The sequence below is a fragment of the Megascapheus bottae genome, chromosome 10 (genome assembly GCF_031878675.1).
Source record: "Megascapheus bottae isolate mThoBot1 chromosome 10, mThoBot2.hap1, whole genome shotgun sequence".
NCBI lineage: Eukaryota > Metazoa > Chordata > Mammalia > Rodentia > Geomyidae > Megascapheus > Megascapheus bottae.
The window spans coordinates 48,299,027-48,317,100 of NC_143518.1; the positions used below are offsets into that span (position 1 = coordinate 48,299,027).

The 18,074-nt window shown below is 37.7% G+C and overlaps 2 protein-coding genes across 4 annotated transcripts in view; one reads left to right on the forward strand and one right to left on the reverse strand.

The window, feature by feature from the left end:
* The window catches only part of Ush2a (usherin), a 606,255-nt gene extending 596,434 nt beyond the window's left edge, over positions 1 to 9,821 (forward strand). Inside the window, exons 68-71 of the mRNA XM_090341196.1 lie at positions 69 to 152; positions 4,867 to 5,111; positions 6,588 to 6,809; positions 7,653 to 9,821. Of these exons, the coding sequence (XP_090197322.1) occupies positions 69 to 152; positions 4,867 to 5,111; positions 6,588 to 6,809; positions 7,653 to 7,742 (641 nt within the window). The 3' untranslated portion in view covers positions 7,743 to 9,821. The remainder of the gene's footprint in view (positions 1 to 68; positions 153 to 4,866; positions 5,112 to 6,587; positions 6,810 to 7,652) is intronic.
* Positions 9,822 to 10,471: 650 nt separating this feature from the next.
* Positions 10,472 to 18,074, reverse strand: part of Kctd3 (potassium channel tetramerization domain containing 3) — a 37,622-nt gene continuing 30,019 nt past the window's right edge. For all 3 annotated transcript variants that reach the window (XM_090341197.1, XM_090341198.1, XM_090341199.1), the window contains 5 exons: positions 17,125 to 17,280; positions 15,857 to 15,953; positions 13,842 to 14,026; positions 13,624 to 13,762; positions 10,472 to 12,135 (listed from right to left, as the gene is read on the reverse strand). In XM_090341197.1, the coding sequence (XP_090197323.1) occupies positions 11,574 to 12,135; positions 13,624 to 13,762; positions 13,842 to 14,026; positions 15,857 to 15,953; positions 17,125 to 17,280 (1,139 nt within the window). In that variant the 3' untranslated portion in view covers positions 10,472 to 11,573. The remainder of the gene's footprint in view (positions 12,136 to 13,623; positions 13,763 to 13,841; positions 14,027 to 15,856; positions 15,954 to 17,124; positions 17,281 to 18,074) is intronic.

Genomic DNA, 18,074 nt, shown 5'->3' on the forward strand with positions numbered 1-18,074 from the left:
AATCTATGTCCCCTCCAACTACTAGTGTTGACTGTCTACATCATTTACCAGTTCTTCCTTTTGTCTAGCCTTTATTTTCCAGGTCACCTGTACCACAGATGTAGGAACTGTTAAGACACCGTTGATCCAATACGATACATCTACAGGAATTGGTGAGTGTTTAACTTGTCTCACATTCAGCATAGCACCTTCTATTTTTCTTTCAAGAAACATACCTATGTTTATTTGTGTACATAGTGCTAAGGTATCATCACAGGCTTCATGGAATGAATTGTTGTGTATAAAATCTCCTTGTAAAATTCTTCACAGAACTTTCATTAGGCAAGGAGTTAGGATTTGTTTTTAAATGCTAAGGAAAGGCCATAGAGAACTGGCTAGACTTCTCTCCTGATCAAAATTTGTTTAAACCTTCTGTACTTTTGTATACAGAAAGGTGACCTATAGAGAGGAGCTCAGAGGAGAGAGGAGAGGGAGAAAACACATGGCAAGTTCATCTTCACCATCCTGATAATGGTATCTGGGTTCAGGGCCTAAAATGATGAGTTTGGGAAATTTCTTTCAGTATGCTTCTTAAAAGATCATGACTTACTGTTAATAGGCAATGTAGTTGAAGAGACAAACTTTTTAAGGAGCATCTTTTATGAGTTCTGTCCATAATCTTTGAATCTTAATATATCTGAAATCCTATCATTCAAAAGAGCACATTAGAGAAATAACAAATCTCTTCTATTCCAATGGAGTTGAGAACAATGACACTGTATGTTCTTTTCTAGTAATGAATGTAATATAAAATTTAAGGGCATATGTACTTTGTTTTGCAGAGCTTGTGTTACCACTTGAGAGCTGCTTCCAGCTCTTTCATTCTATACTTTCACTTGAGATAAGGTCTTATTAATTTTTTTCTGGGTTAGCCTCAGACTTTCAATCACCCTGCCTTTACCTCCCAATAAAGCTAGGTGAGTATCACTAGGCTCAGTTTTACATGTACTTTTATTTTTAATAAACGTGTCTCAACAGCACATATTTTTTCTTATATGCCATAGGTAAATATAAAATACACTAGGACGTGATAAATTATATAGGAATCTAGGCATTCACACACAGTGAGACCAAAGAAGGACAACCCTTAGGGAAGCAATACAAAGGTACAATGCTTCTGTGCCTCTGATCATATAAAAAAATATGGGCTTTTGTCTTTTGTTTTCTCTTCCTTTTTGTCTTGTTTGTTCATTTTTCTGTCTTTATGTTGGAAAGCAGAGACACAAAAAATGGAGGGACAGAGAGTGACCAAAGCAGTGGGGCTTAATGGTAGAGTGCTTGCTTAACATGCATGAAGCCCTGAGTTCGATTCCTCGGTGTTACATATACAGAAAAGCCCGAAGTGGTGCTGTGGCTCACGTGGTGCCCTACCTAGCTTTGAGAAAGGTCAATGACAGTGCCCAGGCCCTGAGTTCAAGCCTCAGGACTGGCAAAAAAAAAAGGCAACAGTGGCACTCAATAGGAGCTATGTTGAAAATAAACTTGTGGTAGAAATGGAGGTGGGAAAACTGGGAGAGAATGAGGGAAGGAGTGACACAGTCCAAAAAGAAATATATTCATTACCTGACATGAAATGGTAACCCCTCTTGTATATCACCTTTTGTAATAATAATATTTTTAAAGAAAAAGAAATATCTCAAAATTCTTAAACAGAAGTAAATCATAGTGTTTTTTACACCGGCTTCATTAGGTTCAATTTTGTTCAGTTTCCAGACCCTACATATGTCAGTGTCATTCTCTCACACCTAATTCTTTTTCTCATTGAATGACTGTGAACAAGGGGGAAGGTCCTCCTTTGGCATTCTTTTACCAACTCCAGTGTTACCACACGAAGATGGTACATATAGGAATGGTGTGGTACATATAGGAATTCATCCAAGGAAGCTCTGAGAGCTTGTTGCAAAGATGACCTAATAAATTTGGCTCAGGGCTGTCTTTAACTATGGCTGTCTAGTTTCACTGGGAATAAGATCAAATCAGTGTGCACTTCTGTGTTGTGTAGCCTCTTCACAGGCCTTCAGCAATGAGAATCAGCAGCTTAGGGTTGGTAGTAAGTATGTTACTACATAAGCTCTACCCAGGGTTTCTGACCCAGGGACTCAGGAACACATGCTGACCATTCCCAAATCTCACAAGCACCAGCCAGAGTCGCTTTCCCATGAAATGGGACACTAAGGTTTCCTTCATGTTGAGGCTCAGCAACCAAAGTTCCATATTCTGGCCGTGAACCTCTCAACTAATGCACAGAGAGGGTGTAGCTTTTAACGTGAAAGAAGACTTTGAAGAGAATCAAAATAAAAAGGAAGTCATATATTCTCCCCTGATTTTTGAGCTCTTAATAAGAAGAGAGAACGCTCCATTCAGTTGCTGAATAAACATGGATGTGTCCTTACTGAGCGCTGAGCCGTGAGCAGGGCTCTGGTGTCTGGAGGCTGAGCTCTGGGTGCAGCACAAGAAAGGAAATCTGAGGCCTCTGCCAATTCCAACTGATACCTGTCATCAGTTTTAATTTGTATGATTTCAAGGCTAAAACATTCCCCCTGCACTGCCTCCAGGCAGCCCACAAGCAGGAAGGAGGCATCTCCTTCGGACTGTGCTGAGGGCCATTCCCTGGTGAGGCTTCCCTGAATCACACTATCTTTTGTCTCCCACTCTCTCCAGAGCCAGGGTCCCTCTCTGCCTGTCCCCTCAGTTCCCGGAGGTCATTCTCTGCACCATACACTGAGGAAGCTCAGCCCTCTCAGGAGAGCCCAGGGTTTGTTTGTTTGTTTTGATCAGACAACAACTATTGATTCCTAATGAAGGGACTTTCTATATCTGCTGGTACTTGATCTGAGTTCTGGCTCCAAATGTTCACTTCAGAGATAGGAAACCCAAGGTCCCTGGGGTCGGGGCAAACAAAATCATCGAAATGTTCAGGGGTACAATTAAGGTTGGTAAAGGAAGATGCTTCCTCGATCGGAGTTTCACATTTGGGCTTAGTCATCTTTTTTCCCTGACATATTTCACCCCAGTTCTGAACTCATTTTAATCCTTGCCCGGAGAAAGTAAAGTATTAGCAAGCCTACATAGCCTTTCAGAGGTTGGAAATAGGAACGTGTGTCCAGTGAGTGAGTAGATACGCACTTGAAACTATGTCTTTCTTGCTTCTGACCCTAGACATCTGCTTTCAGAGGGCAACTCTCTGTTTCACAATGTACAGGCCCTGTGCCATCCAGAAAGTAACAGAATCCAATCTAGGCTTCCGGGCTGATCCAGAGAGCATTCGGGTCATCCCCAAGATCACTTCTTGATTGACAAGCTGATTTATAGAATCCTATGGTAACCCCCTCCAAGCCTTTGTTCTGCATGGGCTGAGGCCCATGTCTCATCCAGCTTTCTCCACATTTGTAAGACTTGATAACCTCCATCCTCTATCCCTAGAAATCTCACACCCAAAACAACAACAACAATAACAACAAAAAACCCAACAAAATGTTTTTTAAAAAACTCAACCATACAGGGCAAATGTTCATTTATGTCAGTCAGCTTTCCAGCATGACAAAATAGAGCAGTTTTATTCTGACTAGTGGTTTCAGAGGTTCCACTTCACAGTCACCTGTTTCTTGGGATCTTGGTGAACAGAACAATATGGTTGGAAGCCTATCACAGAGCCGAGCTGTTCAACTCATGGCTGCCAGAAAACAGAGAGGAAGAAGTCACAGACAGATAAACCCATGGAAGTCAGCCCCAGAGACCATGACCCACCTCCTGCAACTAGAACTGAACCCTGAATAGCACCTTGAGAGCTTTTTGCTTATCAGTGTATTAATTCACTGATGAGATTAGAGCACTCACAATCTAATCACTTCTCAATAGCCTCATCTCTGACTATGGCTGCCCTGAGGGTCACACGTGAGCTTCTAGAAGGCATTCCAGATCCAAACCATAACACTCATTAAATGCAAACTTGTATTAGCTTCACGTGATCACCTTGACTTTCATCACATGAATAGAAATCAAGAGTAAGCAGCCCCATGGCTAAAGGAATTCTTTCCATAGGAAGATTGTTTGCAGTGCTTTGGCTATTTAACAGAGAGACCAGGGGACAAAATCCATAAAGCTGCCAATAGCCAAGTCTCGATGGCTCAAGCCTATAATCCTAACCACTCAGGAGGCTGAGATTTGAGAATCAAAGCCAACCCAGGTGGAAAAATCATGAAACTCCTATCTCCAATGAACCACCAAAAAGCCAGAACGTGCTGTGGCTCCAGTGGTAGACCACTAGCTCTGAGCACAAAAATTCATTCGCAGGCCCCAAAGAAGATATCATGTAAGCACAGGCCGTTAATATTTACAGCATAAAATAGAATCCTGTATCTCAAAGTGCAACTTGTGCACAGCATCTCAGGAACAGGGTTGTCATGGGAAATGAGGGAACCTTGGAGAGCCAGAGCACTGACCTCCAGTAGTGACCCTTAAGAGAAAGAGACTGTCGTCAAAGAAGACATACAGATAATCAATTAAATAACCTCAGGGTTACTTTAGTAACCTCTTAAAAATCACTGACTCTAACCATCTTTCCCAAAGACTTGACAAGGTACTGATGATTGGCAAGCAAAATGGCAATGCCAGGAATGCCAGTGAGGCCTTTGAAGGGCTGTCAATGCCATACTAAATCTTATAAATCTACCATTGCCTTAGCCTGTACACAAATGAAAGAAGCACTGAGAAACAGGCTGCTTTCAGTCCTTTCCTGTTTAGAATAAGACAACAGTGCCAGTGATCACATCATCATTACCTTTGATTAAAAAAATTATTTCCTTTTCCTTTGCCTGGATTTTGTAGGCCTGGTGCTAACAACTGCAGGAGAAAAGAAGGGATCCAGGGGCAAAAGGACAGCATTCTACAGTGAACTGTGGTTCATCATCTTAATGGCCATTCTGGGTTTGATCTTGTTAGCCATCTTTCTGTCCTTGCTACTACAAAGAAAAATCCGCCGGGAGCCATATATCAGAGAGAGGCCCCCCTTGCTGCCCCTTCAGAAGAGGATGTCTCCACTGAGTATGTACCCACCAGGAGAAACTCATACGGTATGTATGACAGGTGTAGGTAAGTGGTTTGATCTCAAAGCTGCAGAAGTGTGAGGGAGCCCTGCCCAGTGAGCCATGCCCCAGTTCAAGTCTTCTGACAAGGACAAGCATTCTGTTTCCCAGCCAGATATCAAGTAGGCATCTGGCACACACTGCTATTATAGTTTTTGAGTCCTGGAGGCTGAGAGGGGCCCAAAGTGATCTCCTTCTTTAGCAAAGGGGAGTCACTTTTCAGACTTTCTTTGGTACTAGGGAATGAGTTTGTTGACCAATCAGCTTCCCAAAACAATAAATCTGCTTGGGTTTCTCTTGTAGTTGCTGGTACTTACTTTCTTATGCTAGTAGTATTGAGTTCCTGCATTGGCCAGAACCATGCTTACGTTGACTGTGTTTTATTTTTTGAATTTTTCTAGTCTCTAGGTGGCCTGATTCAATAAACTGTTTAGGGCTGCTATCACTGTGCTAATTTTCAGAGTTCCCACTCCCCACCTGGAAATTCCTCTGCTACCCTGATTCCTTTGAGGCAGTCATAAGAAAGGGAATTCTATTGAGCCATCATAGCTGTAAATTTCTAAGGCCATTTTATTGGTTTCCTTTTTTTCTCTCTCAGTTTGACTCTGTGGCTGATATATCTGATGTGTCCAGCAATGTCACTCTGAAAAGTTACACCATGCACTTTGAGGTACCAATGTGTGTTGCATGCATGCAGACTGGCTAATGAAAAGTATGAATTCCATTGTTTAGACCAGTTAAACCAGAAATCTTGGACATATAGAATAGCTAGACCATCTTATAGAATAGTCTAGGTTCTAGTCAAGAGTAACTCTGTCATGCTGTTACCTGACTTAATTGGGAGGCTAGATGGACAAGAAAAGAAGAGGAAGAGGTCAATCTTACAGAAATTTAGGTCTGTGAAGGATAAAATCCTATTTCGGGAGCAACCATGAGAAACCCTTGTTTGCTGTGTGGAGGGGTGTCATTAGGAGGCAGAGTCTATGCCAACATGTATGATGTACGCCGTGTTAATCATTCTCCAACCCCTTCATCCCATTGGTAGACAAGCATTTGCTCCACAGGGAATAACATGAGCTTTCTAGATCAAGAGCAGCGACCATCTAATACCAATATGAAATCATTAACCCTGAACACTCATATTCTAGGGGATCATAGCTGCTGAGATACGAAAGGGCCCCTGAAATCATTCCCTTCATTGGCAATATACTAGTTGGAGTTCCATCCCATATCTCAGGTCCATTTTCCATTTTCTTTTGGTCAGCTGTGGGGGATGAGCACTGTCCCTGAGCTCTTTGGCTTAAGGCTCACACTCTTCCAGTTTTCTGGTGGTTAACTGGAGGTAAGAATCTCATGGACTTTCCTGCCCTGGCTGGCTTTCAACCGCTATCTTCAGATCTCAGCACTCCTGATCATTTTTCATTTTCTTTATACATTAAGCACATATGGTGATTTCTTTCCCAGGGATTAGCTGATACCAAACTTCCCAGGACTGAGACACCCGGTAGTGTTGAGAGCAGCCGGAGCAGGTCTGTACTGCGTATTCCAAGTCAGAACCAACTAAGCCTGTCCTATTCCCAGAGTTCTCTCCACCGCAGTGTCAGCCAGCTCATGGACATTTCAGACAAGAAAGTCTTGACTGATGAATCACTGTGGGAAACCATCATGGGCCACAGCAGGGGTCTGGTGAGTTGATTTCTCCCACCTAGAAGCCTTTGCTAAACAGTCCAGAAGCATCTTGGTAGAAAGATGACATGGAGTCTCTGTACTTGGTTGAAAGCTGTCCCACAGCAGTCTGCATCTTTCCAAGTACCTGTCCTAATATCCTGTAACCAACTTATGAGCTAATCTGTTGAAATTGCTTGGCATTTTTCTGTTACATATAAAACATTTGAAGAGGAAGAGTCAAAAGACATTGGCACTGACCCAGTATAAGCCATAAAATGCAAGTACCTGGTTCTCTTACAAAGTGGTGAGGAGATGTGGGTTTGGGATTTCCAAATATCATTTGATTCCAAAGCTTGTATTTATAATTATTTCACTATAATGTCTTTTTTCTTTGTTATAGTACTTACTGGGTAATATCCTTTGAATTAAAAGGGTTCAAAACTTTTGAAGATCCAATACTTGGCAAGTCACTTATAAAAAATTAACAAAATTATGAGCTATTAAATATACATAAAATACAATAAGGGAGGATGAAGCAATAGACAATAATAGTTTATATCAGCTCTTCCATTCATTCTTGGAGTTGAATCTCTTAAAAATTATATTCTCCCAACTTTACAGATAAGAAAACTGAGATTTGAAAAGGTTATGATAGAGACACAATGTAACAGTCCAATCACGTTCTGGATTTGCTCACATGAAATATAGTAATTTAAAGAAGTGTCTAACTACACCTTAGGGTTAAACATAGGCTATTAGGCTGTGAATAAAATATTTACTAAGTAATTTTTATACCAATCTCATAGACAAGTATTAATAGCAACTACCATAACCAACGGTAGTGACTGGCTTACTTTTCAGTATGTGGATGAAGAAGACCTGGTGAATGCCATCAAGGGCTTCAGCTCTGTGACCAAAGAACGCACCGCATTCACTGACACCCACCTGTAAAGGACGGAAACTCTCAAGGTCTACCCCACAGACAAAGTCTTGACCACCTATTACTCCTGGATTATCATTGACATGAGTGCTGAAAACCAGTTTCTCAACTTCACAATACTCTGTAAAGGAATGAGGGCCATTTTCTGACGAAGACTGAAGAAGTGGTCTCGAGTTAGAAATCTTTATGTAATAACATTGTTTTGTGCTATTTTGTGTATGATGATACATGTAACATTTGCTTGATTTTAGTGACAATACCATCGGTTAATAACTTACCAGTGGCAATTGGATGTTCCCCAGTTGTTATAATAAGCCAGGGGTTTGCGCCTTTATCCTAGTTTCTTAGGAAGGTGAGAGTTGAAGGATGGAGCTTAGAAGTCTGTGCAAGTAAAAAAAAGGTCTGTAAAACTCATCTCCAAAATAACCAGTAAAAAAGTCAGGCTATAGGTAGAGTGCCAGCCAAGCAAGCAAAGTTATAAGCATAAAGTCTTGATTTTCAACTGTAATATAGGTTCCCCAAGAGAGGGGAAAATTCACTAATGAAATGTTTCTGGTTTGGCAATAATGCAGGTCTACTGGGAGGGTATCAAAGCTGCTCCTTTTTCTCTGCAATTTCAGGGTGAACAAAGCCCCTGTAATGAATGGCTATCTGAATCGTCAGTTACAGGTGAAACAGAATCTCAGGTCATGCAAGTCAGAAACAAATGGCATTACAGATACACACTGGCCCCAAGATTGCGCTTCACTACACAATTTAGGGTTAAATATTCACTAAGTCTCGTGCATTTATTAACCTTTTTTCATTCATCTGTCTTTAGAAATTCTAAGGAGTAAACGGTTAAGTTAGAGAAAACAAGTTGTTTCAGTGGAATTACCTCCACATCAACTAATGCTTTTGTTTCATATATTTTACAAAGCTTTGGAATTCCAATCACAAAATCCTGTGGTAGAGGAAGAAGTTCCTCAGACTAACTCCTGGACAAAACTTGCCAACCATCAGTGTCAAAAAACAGACCAGTATTAAACCATTCTGCTTCTTTGTCACAACTGCTATGAACAAATCTGAAACAATGGCAACAAATCATCATGTAGTTTAATCAATGGTTGCAACAAATTATATCTTTTCTTGCCAAAGTTTATACTTTCTGAAATGGAAACACAGGATTGGCTATTCACTGGTCTTCATTTTTATTTGCTGATCTTGGATCAATTAGTTGTCTAGACCTGGGGGCAAATAAGCCAAGTGGGCCCTGCCAGCCAAGTGAAGTACCCACAGTACAAAAGGAAGAAATGACATTTTCTAATCATTGATCTGCCCCAGCACCCACACTTTTGGTGAATTCACATGACAAAGTTCATGCTCGCTTTTGAAATTTTTCATTACTACGTATTTTCAAATTATAAAACTTAAAAAAAATAGAAAACAATGGGGATTTTTACTTGATTGTCCACATAATCATCTAGTTATTAAACTAATTCAGTGGTCTCATGTGCATTTTGACCCTATAGATCGGAGTGGGTACATGCTAGTATGGCTTCACCTGCAAGACCACCCTCTCCAATACTCCAAATAGTACTTGAATCCTCAGACTCTGCTCTATTAGTTTAAGTGGTATTGCATGCCAAACAACTTAACCTCTTTAGATGGACACAAACTATGTGGCTCCACCCCAGTGACTTTGGTTCAAGAAGCCCATCAAGGGTGAGCCTAAGGCATCACTAAAAACCAGTGAAACTATGCAAGCCGGAGGAAATCCTGTACAATTATGCTCTACACTGGGATGAGGTTCCTTGACTATTCATTTCCCCTAACACAGGAAAAACAAAAAAAAATGCGAATTCTTACATCTGATCTGTTCTACGTTTCCTCTGACTAATGGCCTACCGATGCCACAGGCGATACTCTCAGCTTAAGAACTAGCATGCTTTGTCATTCCTATCATTAGCTGTTTGTAAAGAGTACCATAGTTGTTTTTAGAAGCTGCAGTAAGAATTGTTATAACTTCCAGTAAGTGGAAAATGTAAATAAAATTCTGCTGTAGTACCTTATACTGATATAAAGCTCATATTGGCCTCCATATAAGAATAATTCCAGGGCCAGGAACTTGGCCTAGTGGTTAAAGTGCTTGCCTAGCATGCACGAAGACCCGGGTTCGATTCCTTGGTACCACATATATAGAAAAAGCTGGAAGTGGTGCTGAGGCTCAAGTGGTAGAGTTCTAGCCTTGAGAAAGTCCAAGGACAGTGCTCAGGCCCTGAGCTCAAGCCCAGGACTGGCAAAAAAAAAAAAAAAGAATAATTCCACTGAAACATGTAAAAACCTACGCCAGTGAAATATCTGTGATAAGGAACTCAATTATGTACTTTCACATGAAAGTAACGAACAAAGGTTAACATGTAGTATATAATCCACAGATTAGACTTTTGAGATGTTACTGTCTTTTTTTTATTCCTAATAAATATTGTTTAACTTTCCTACTTGTTCACCTTTCATAAAATATGAGAATAAGGAAAATGGGTGAGATACAAATTGAGAGTAACGAAAATGGGTGAAATAATTAGTCCTCAGTGATTACAATTTGTCTAACACTCATTTTTATATTAAATTCTACTCATTATAGAAAGAAACAGGCTACTTCAAATAGAATGTTCATTAACTACAAATTCATTGCTTAATTGTTTTTATTTGATTCAATAAATAAACACAAGACAATTTTTGGAGACCGGTGACAATATGGTAAACTTTAAAGACTTTATTTCAGTTTCACTCACTTATACTTCTTGGAATGGAATATATACATTATTCATCAATAAATGCTTAATGTGGTTTAAATTTACATTCACTTTATTTTCAGAAACTTGAAAAACAATCTGGTTAAATGAAGGATATACAAAAATTCTTTCTTTTCCTCTGAAAATTTAAAATAATATCTTTTTTACAAGTTAAAGCCTTTAATAACAAATTTAGAATTATAATGCCTAAGTATAACAAAAGGCCACATTTATGTATCCTGATCAGTGATAGTGAAAAAAATACACATATATATAGTGGCTCCTAAAGCAAGAGAAATTAATAACAGAATTTTCCCTCCTGGGGACTCACTTTTGCCTTGATTATTATTTTTACTTTACCTTTTCAAAAACAATTGATCCAACTTAGGAGAATGCGTACATGGACTTTTAGTCTTGAATATTGGTTATACATGCTAAGATTTAAGAACTCCCAACAATGAGATTCAGAAAATGACCCACAATTAAAATGATCCTAAAGGTCTTACTACACATATTGGAATGTGTTATTTAATATCATTAGTGTTTCTGAATTACAGGATATATCTTTTCACAAACATAGCACCTCATCAAATTCCTGGTAAATACTTTGCAATCACAATACAGGTTGGAAGCCCATGCTCCAAGAATCACATGATTCAGTTAAGAAAGCATTGAAAGACACGGCTCAGGCATATGAAGATAAAGAATACAGTCAGCCCTCAGGCATATGAAGGTTAGGTAGTCAGTTCTCAGGGATAATCATCACATGACGCTGTCCAGTGAGACATGGAACTACGACAACACATCAATAGTAAGGAGCTAAACATGAAAGTGGACTCCTGCTTCACAAATGATCTCAGGACATGCTTGCAAAAGTAGAAACAAAAACAAATTACAAAATGTCAAGGTTATGATGGTTGTATCTTTATTTCAGGTAATTCTGCTAAAAAGATACTAACTTAAAGTCCAATTTTAGTTTGTAAAATTTTAGTGTAAAAAACAAAAAATCCAGGGAGCTTTGACTTTTCTGCTAGATGTAATAAAATTACCATTCATGTTGATGAGTTTTCACAAGCTGTACTCTTGGCCGGAAGAATCGCTTTTTTTATGCCGAGGAGATGGAGTGGTCTTTGTAGGAGACGGGGATGCCGTACCAGGAGAGTCAGTCCCACCATCAGAAGTGCTCGGTGAGGACGCCAGATGAGGAACTTTCTTTCTTCCAAGGAATCCGCCCCCTTCAAATCCTCCTCTCTTCCTTAATTCTACTTTATTTTCATTTTCATCTTCCGATGATCTTTTCTTGGATTCTGAAAAACCTTCAGTTGTTTTATGAACATCAGGTCCATTTTCTAATTCTTTCGGACTTTTTATTTCTGTTCCAGGAGACTTTCTCTCAGATACTTTACATTCTCCAGTTGCTCCTTTCATTTCAGCTTGTACTGGGCCCAAGTTGCCATTTTCAGGGACAGCTCTTTCCACATTTCTGTTCAAATTAATCGTCTGGAAGTCCCTATAACTGTGAAAGCTCTCAGTCCTTCTTGCCCTGGCTAATAAAGGACTCTCTCTATAAGGCCTCATAGAGCCATAAGTAGCTGCTTCATGAATGGTTTCATGGTGCTGGAGCTGGAGGCTGAAATACAGGTTTTTAGAAGTAGAGTTCAGATCTCACTTGACTTTCTCTAGAATGTATCTCATTAACTAAAACTAGACTAAATAAATATAAAGTGTATTTTATCTGTTTCTTTGTATAAAAATGTAATTATGAGACAGCCTATATTATCCAGTGTAAATAAAACCATACATACATATTCATTCAAACCAGTTTAAATAGCTGAAAAAAGATGGAAAATAATCTCTCGAACCAAAAAGCAATCAACCTACTATTTACTCCTCTGTTGTTCAGTTTGCAATTTGTTAATATGCCAAAATAAAAGGCATACGATATCACTACATTGAGGAGTGTGTGGTTCCAGAGGCACTAGGTTCCGTTACTCCCTTGCTATCCACAGGGATACAGTTCCAAGGAGACTGCTGCTGAGGTAAAACCACGACGGCTCAGGATTTGTAGAGTTCGACAATGAACTGCAGATGCTCGATTCATTGATTTCTATAACATGGTCCAACTTCTACTATAATCATAGTGCCTTTCAGAATCTAAAAGTTTAACTTCATAACTTGAATTACCCACACTTACTTGATCTTGCTTTTATCTTGGTGGGAGGTCAGTCATGGGGCTTGAATTCTGGGCCTGGGTGCTGTCCCTGTGGCTCTTCAGCTCAAGGCTAGCACTTTACCACTTTGAGCCACAGCGCCACTTCCAGGTTACTGGTGGTTAATTGGACATAAAAATCTCACAGAGTTTTCCCAGACTAGCTTTGAATTGAGATCCTCAGATCTCAGCCTGAGTAGCTAGGATTATAGGCATGAGTCAACAGCGACTGGCTGTTCTTGCTTTTTAAACAGACATTTTCATAAAATTAAGGGCCAGGAAACAGTATATAACACAATAACTTAAACACAATTGGCTACAATGTGGGTATATGCAACTGAATTGCATAATACCAGACGAAGAATTCCAAAGTTTTGTTTTAAGGTGTCTTTTAAAAAATTTATTATTTTTGTGTAGGTCTGGTCAAAACTATAGGACATAAATATACAAATAAGGAACAAGGCCCTTACTATTATACAAGGGGACCTAATTTTCCTAATTTTAAGTGAATTCTTGATCACATAGTAGCTATTCTAACTGGAAGTAATTCTCAAGCTGAATTAAAATGAGGGGCAAAAATGAGGGAGGGGCTTAATTTAGCAAAAGGATGCATGCTTAAGCATGTGTATAGTCCTGAGTTCATTCCCTAACACTCACTCCCACTAACAGAGAACAAAAAACAACAAAAAACAAAACCAAAAAAATAACTTTATCAGGTAAAGAATAAAATATGCATATAGATGAGAAATACATTAACATTTTAAATATTAAGTACTAACATAAGTTTTAGCTAAATATGTGCTTTGAAAAAATATAGCTTTTGTAACATCTGTAATTAGAATATGTCAGTCAGTTTTCCCTAAAGCAATCAATTCAACTTAAGCTATAATACTCAATTCCTTAACCTACCTAGAGTTTGATTCGCGCAGGCGGCTGTGCTGAACCACAGAAGTTGCTGGACTAATGTTAGGAGTAGCACAACGAGATGTGCTCAGGTCACACTGGTCAAGTAATTTAAGTAGCTCTTCCTCAGTTGGACCTCCTACATCTGAGGAGATCAAAGTCTCATTAGAATCACTTATGTCAAACTTGTGTGTAAGTCAAGCATTCTTCTCATGTGAACCTACCCTTATCTTCACTTCTGTTCACCATATCCATAGCTGTGGTCAGGTCCCACATTTGAATGCTGCCATTTGTATGGCCTGTAAACAAATAGCGCCTTGGCCTTGAGCCCATCCTACTGGATCCCTCACACTCTCTCACTGTAAATGAGGATATTGTAGTACAGTCAACAGCTTGTATCTCACATATTCTGAAAAAAAAAATAGTAGATCACTGTCAACTATGGGAAACAATAACATTTTATAATTTTTTTTATAAATGGCAATGTTACAGCTGAATTAATATCTAAAACAGACTAAAAGGGTCAAAAGACATCAACAAGTCTTGCTTTTTGGGAAAACACTCGTATATACCAATGGTTTAGCTTACTAAAATAAGACAAATAATTAAAGCACAAAACCGGAAAAGTCTTAATGAGGTTTAAAAGTTAATCAAGAAAAACAAAGCAGGCAGACATCATGACAAATCCTGAAAAATCATCAAGACTTATGTGAAAAGTTTAAAAATATGAAACCAGAATAAAAATATAAATGGCATACAGTATATGTCCTTTTAGGATATTTTATCAAAGTATATTTAAAATAGGTACCTCAGTGATTTCCAAATATGATAAAATAACCTGAACAATGATTATCCATTCTGACAATGAAACCAAGGGATAATGTAAGCAAATGATTTCCCCACAGTCATATGATAGTTGAATTGTACTATAGTGAGCTATTTATCTTAGTTCATGTCATATCAGAGGTGAAGATTATTTTAAAACGAAAATTAGTATTAGGTAACCCATATAAGCTGGGGTATATCTCAAGTGGTAGAGTACCTTGGCAAACAAGTACTCTGAATTCACCCTGGTATGAAAAAGGAAGGAACAAAGGAAAGAGGGAGGAAGGGAAGAATCACATAATAGCCTATGCTAGTCTCATGCCTATCTTAAGGGAAAAGTCATTAATATTTCACAGTGTGTATGACATTTGTAACAACTCTTATTGTAATCATCATATTTTAATTCATAATATTTTGTCCATTAGCTGATAATTGTTCTTACTGTTGTTAATGTTCTTAATGTTGCTTAATAAACAATATATAGGAATTTTGTTTCTTGTTTAGGAGGCAAAAGTAAAAGAATTGTTTTGAAAAAGAACTGTTAAAGCTCCATCTGAGGCTACATATTTTAAAGGAAGTAAAATTTCAACAAATACAAAAGGAAAAGGAAAGCAACTTGTATTCTGCTATAGCCAGGATCAGAAGCTACTTCATATTTTTAAGAAATCTTTTTATCTCATGACATATACTACAGATAGTTGAACCTTCTTTAAAAAAGAAAAGAGAAAAAGAAATAAAGAAAAAACAAAACAAAACAAAGTCTAAGGGATGTGAACTAGCAAGGTGACTTTACACATATAATAAAAGGAAGTGCAGAACTTAGTTCATCTGTCTGGAATTCCCCTCACTAAATTCTTCACTTTAAATTTGATTAGAAATTATTTCTGAAGGAAAATACTACAGTGCCACAGAAGAGAAAAGGCACACTATGTAAACATTGAGAACACATAGACGGGCTATATCTTTTCAGGAAGACAGACATTCTGCCTACATCAGAGAAGATGGAAGGGCAAGTGATATAAAATACAAAATGAAACATGGGTTCACAAAACTTTGCCAAGACTCTATAACTTATCGTTATTCTTCATCAAGTTTTAACACTGTCATTTTTGTTTTACACAGGGACATTCTCAGATAACTAGTAATATATCTTTATCTAAGAGATAAAAAATATTTAAATATTTAAATTCGAGGAAGAAATCAAAGGTTTTTAAGAAAAAAGCAATTATATTTGGCCCAAAAAAGTTCGATGTTACTGCTCTATTAGATCACTAAGTAAACATTTTAAATTTTAGAGAACACTAAGCACATTTCTTGAATATTAACATAATGATAATTAATGAATGTAACACACTACAAATGTTTTAAAAGAAAGCAATTTCTTAGCATCAGTGCAATTATAATAAAGTGTTACCTCTTCCCAGTAGATGAGAGTCTTACAAATAGTTTGTTTGTGATGGGAACAACCTTCTGGATAAACACCTGCTGATCATCTCGTTCTCCAAATGGCCCTTGAGCAGAAAACAGCAAATGAAGGAATAAATGTAATTAACTTGTATCACTTTACAAAAGGAACATTTAATACTAATGTCCCAGTCCCCAAAATAATTTCTTATGCTGTCAATACAGCAGGTGCAGTGATAAAAGCATTTAAATTTGCATGAAAAAGTCTTAAGAGAAGCTGGGCACTGGTGGCTCACTCCTGTAATCCTACCTACTCAGAAGGTTGAAATTTGAGGATAATGGCTCAAAGCCAACCCAGGCACAGAAGTCCATGAGACTTTTATTTCCAATTAACCACCAGAAAACCGGAAGTGGCTCTGTGGCTCAAGGAGTAGAGCAGTAATCTTGAGCTGAAGAAGTCAGGGACAGCGCCTAGGTCAGAGTACAAGCCCCATGACCAACCAGGGGGAAAAAAGTCTTAGAGAAATAGACAACACTTCAAAATTTTATTTTAACAATAGGTTTTAAAAGCTAAGTGCAATTTCCTTAAGGCTCTCAGATTTTTCTTTTTCCCTCTTTTGCTTTTGCTTGGATTCTTTTGGAATTAAGAGCATATTCTTGGAGAAAATGCTACATTTCTTCTTCCTTTTTTTTTTTTTTTGGTTAGTCCTGGGCTTGAGCTCAGGGCCTAAGCACTGTCCTTGGGTTTTCCCAAGGTTAGAGCCCTAACACTTGAGTTACAGTAACACTTCCAGCTTTTTCTATATGTATGTTATGGAGGAATCGAATCCTGGTTTTCGTGCATGCTAGGCAAGCACTCTACCACTAGGCCACACTCCCGGCCCACATTTTTTCTTAATCGGTATAATGAAGCCATTAAAATGACTCTTACTATATAAAACACTAACTCTTTTCTAGCTTCAAATTTTACTTCAGTAATTAACAAGAAAAACTATTGAGTTTCAAATAAGTACAGTATCAACATTACTTATAAACAAAAATAGTTTAATATTCAAAGACAGTATTATGTAAATAAGGAAGTGGTAAGATAATATTTTGCTCCCAACTTTATAAACAATGAAAAAGCTTTAATAATATAATTTTGTGAATTCATAGAATCTAAAAAGAGCAAAACTTATGCTGAATTTTTTATTTCAATGAAAATTTCGTGTTTTAGACTAATGTTTAGATTTGTAATATGGACAACACATTTCATCTTAAATGCCTGAAAATTCTCACCTATGTCATTTCCAGAGGAGTAGCTGCCATGGCTTTCTGTCTCCTCCAAAGACAATATCTTGAATGAGGCTAAAGGAGTGGAACCTGGCTGAGTAGAGATCATGCCTCTGAAACGTGTCACTGTCCATGTTCGTACATGATTATTATCTGCACAGACTAGGAGAGAAGGTGATCACAAACTATTACTAACTGTAGACTACAAGGTCCCACCAAGCTGTTCTTCTAAACTCATTTTAACTTTCTCATCATCTCCATTAAGGGCTCATAGTACCTTTTAAGAAGCAAATGACATATTAACCTTAAATTTGTTGTACCTAGTTAAGGAGTAACAAACTGAATATATATTTTACTTTGCTGAAAAGATGAGGTGTTATTTATTACCCTAGCTTCTTTTTTCCAACACAGAAACTTTCTACTTGAGTTACATAAATGTTAAATAAATCCATATCAGGAGTCACTAAAAAATTACTATTCACACTTGTCAAATTTGCAGCAATCAACTCACTCATAATAACATTAAAATTAACATTCTATACTAGAACTGAGCATTACTTGCATATAAATTAAATATATTATTTTTAAGTATTAGTTTTATTTTTGGAATGGAGTATAATAAAATGAAATTTCTTCCAATCGACATCTCTTTCCTTTCTAAGTATTCTTAATAAAAATAAAAACCTATGCCAAAAATGATATCACGAATATAAGAAGCAAACACACTAATTTATCACTTATAATAACTAAAGAAAATTTATTGTTAACTTATCAATGAGCTTTTAAAAATTTATTAGTAAAGTCTAAGCATTTAAGATTTCTATATACATACCATTTCTTCTTGAACAAATGTGTTATATATTGTAAACCAAACTCTAGAAGGAAATTTAATTTTCGTGAATAGCAATAAGTAACACACTTTTTGTTCTTATGTAGCAAGATTTTCAATTTTTAAA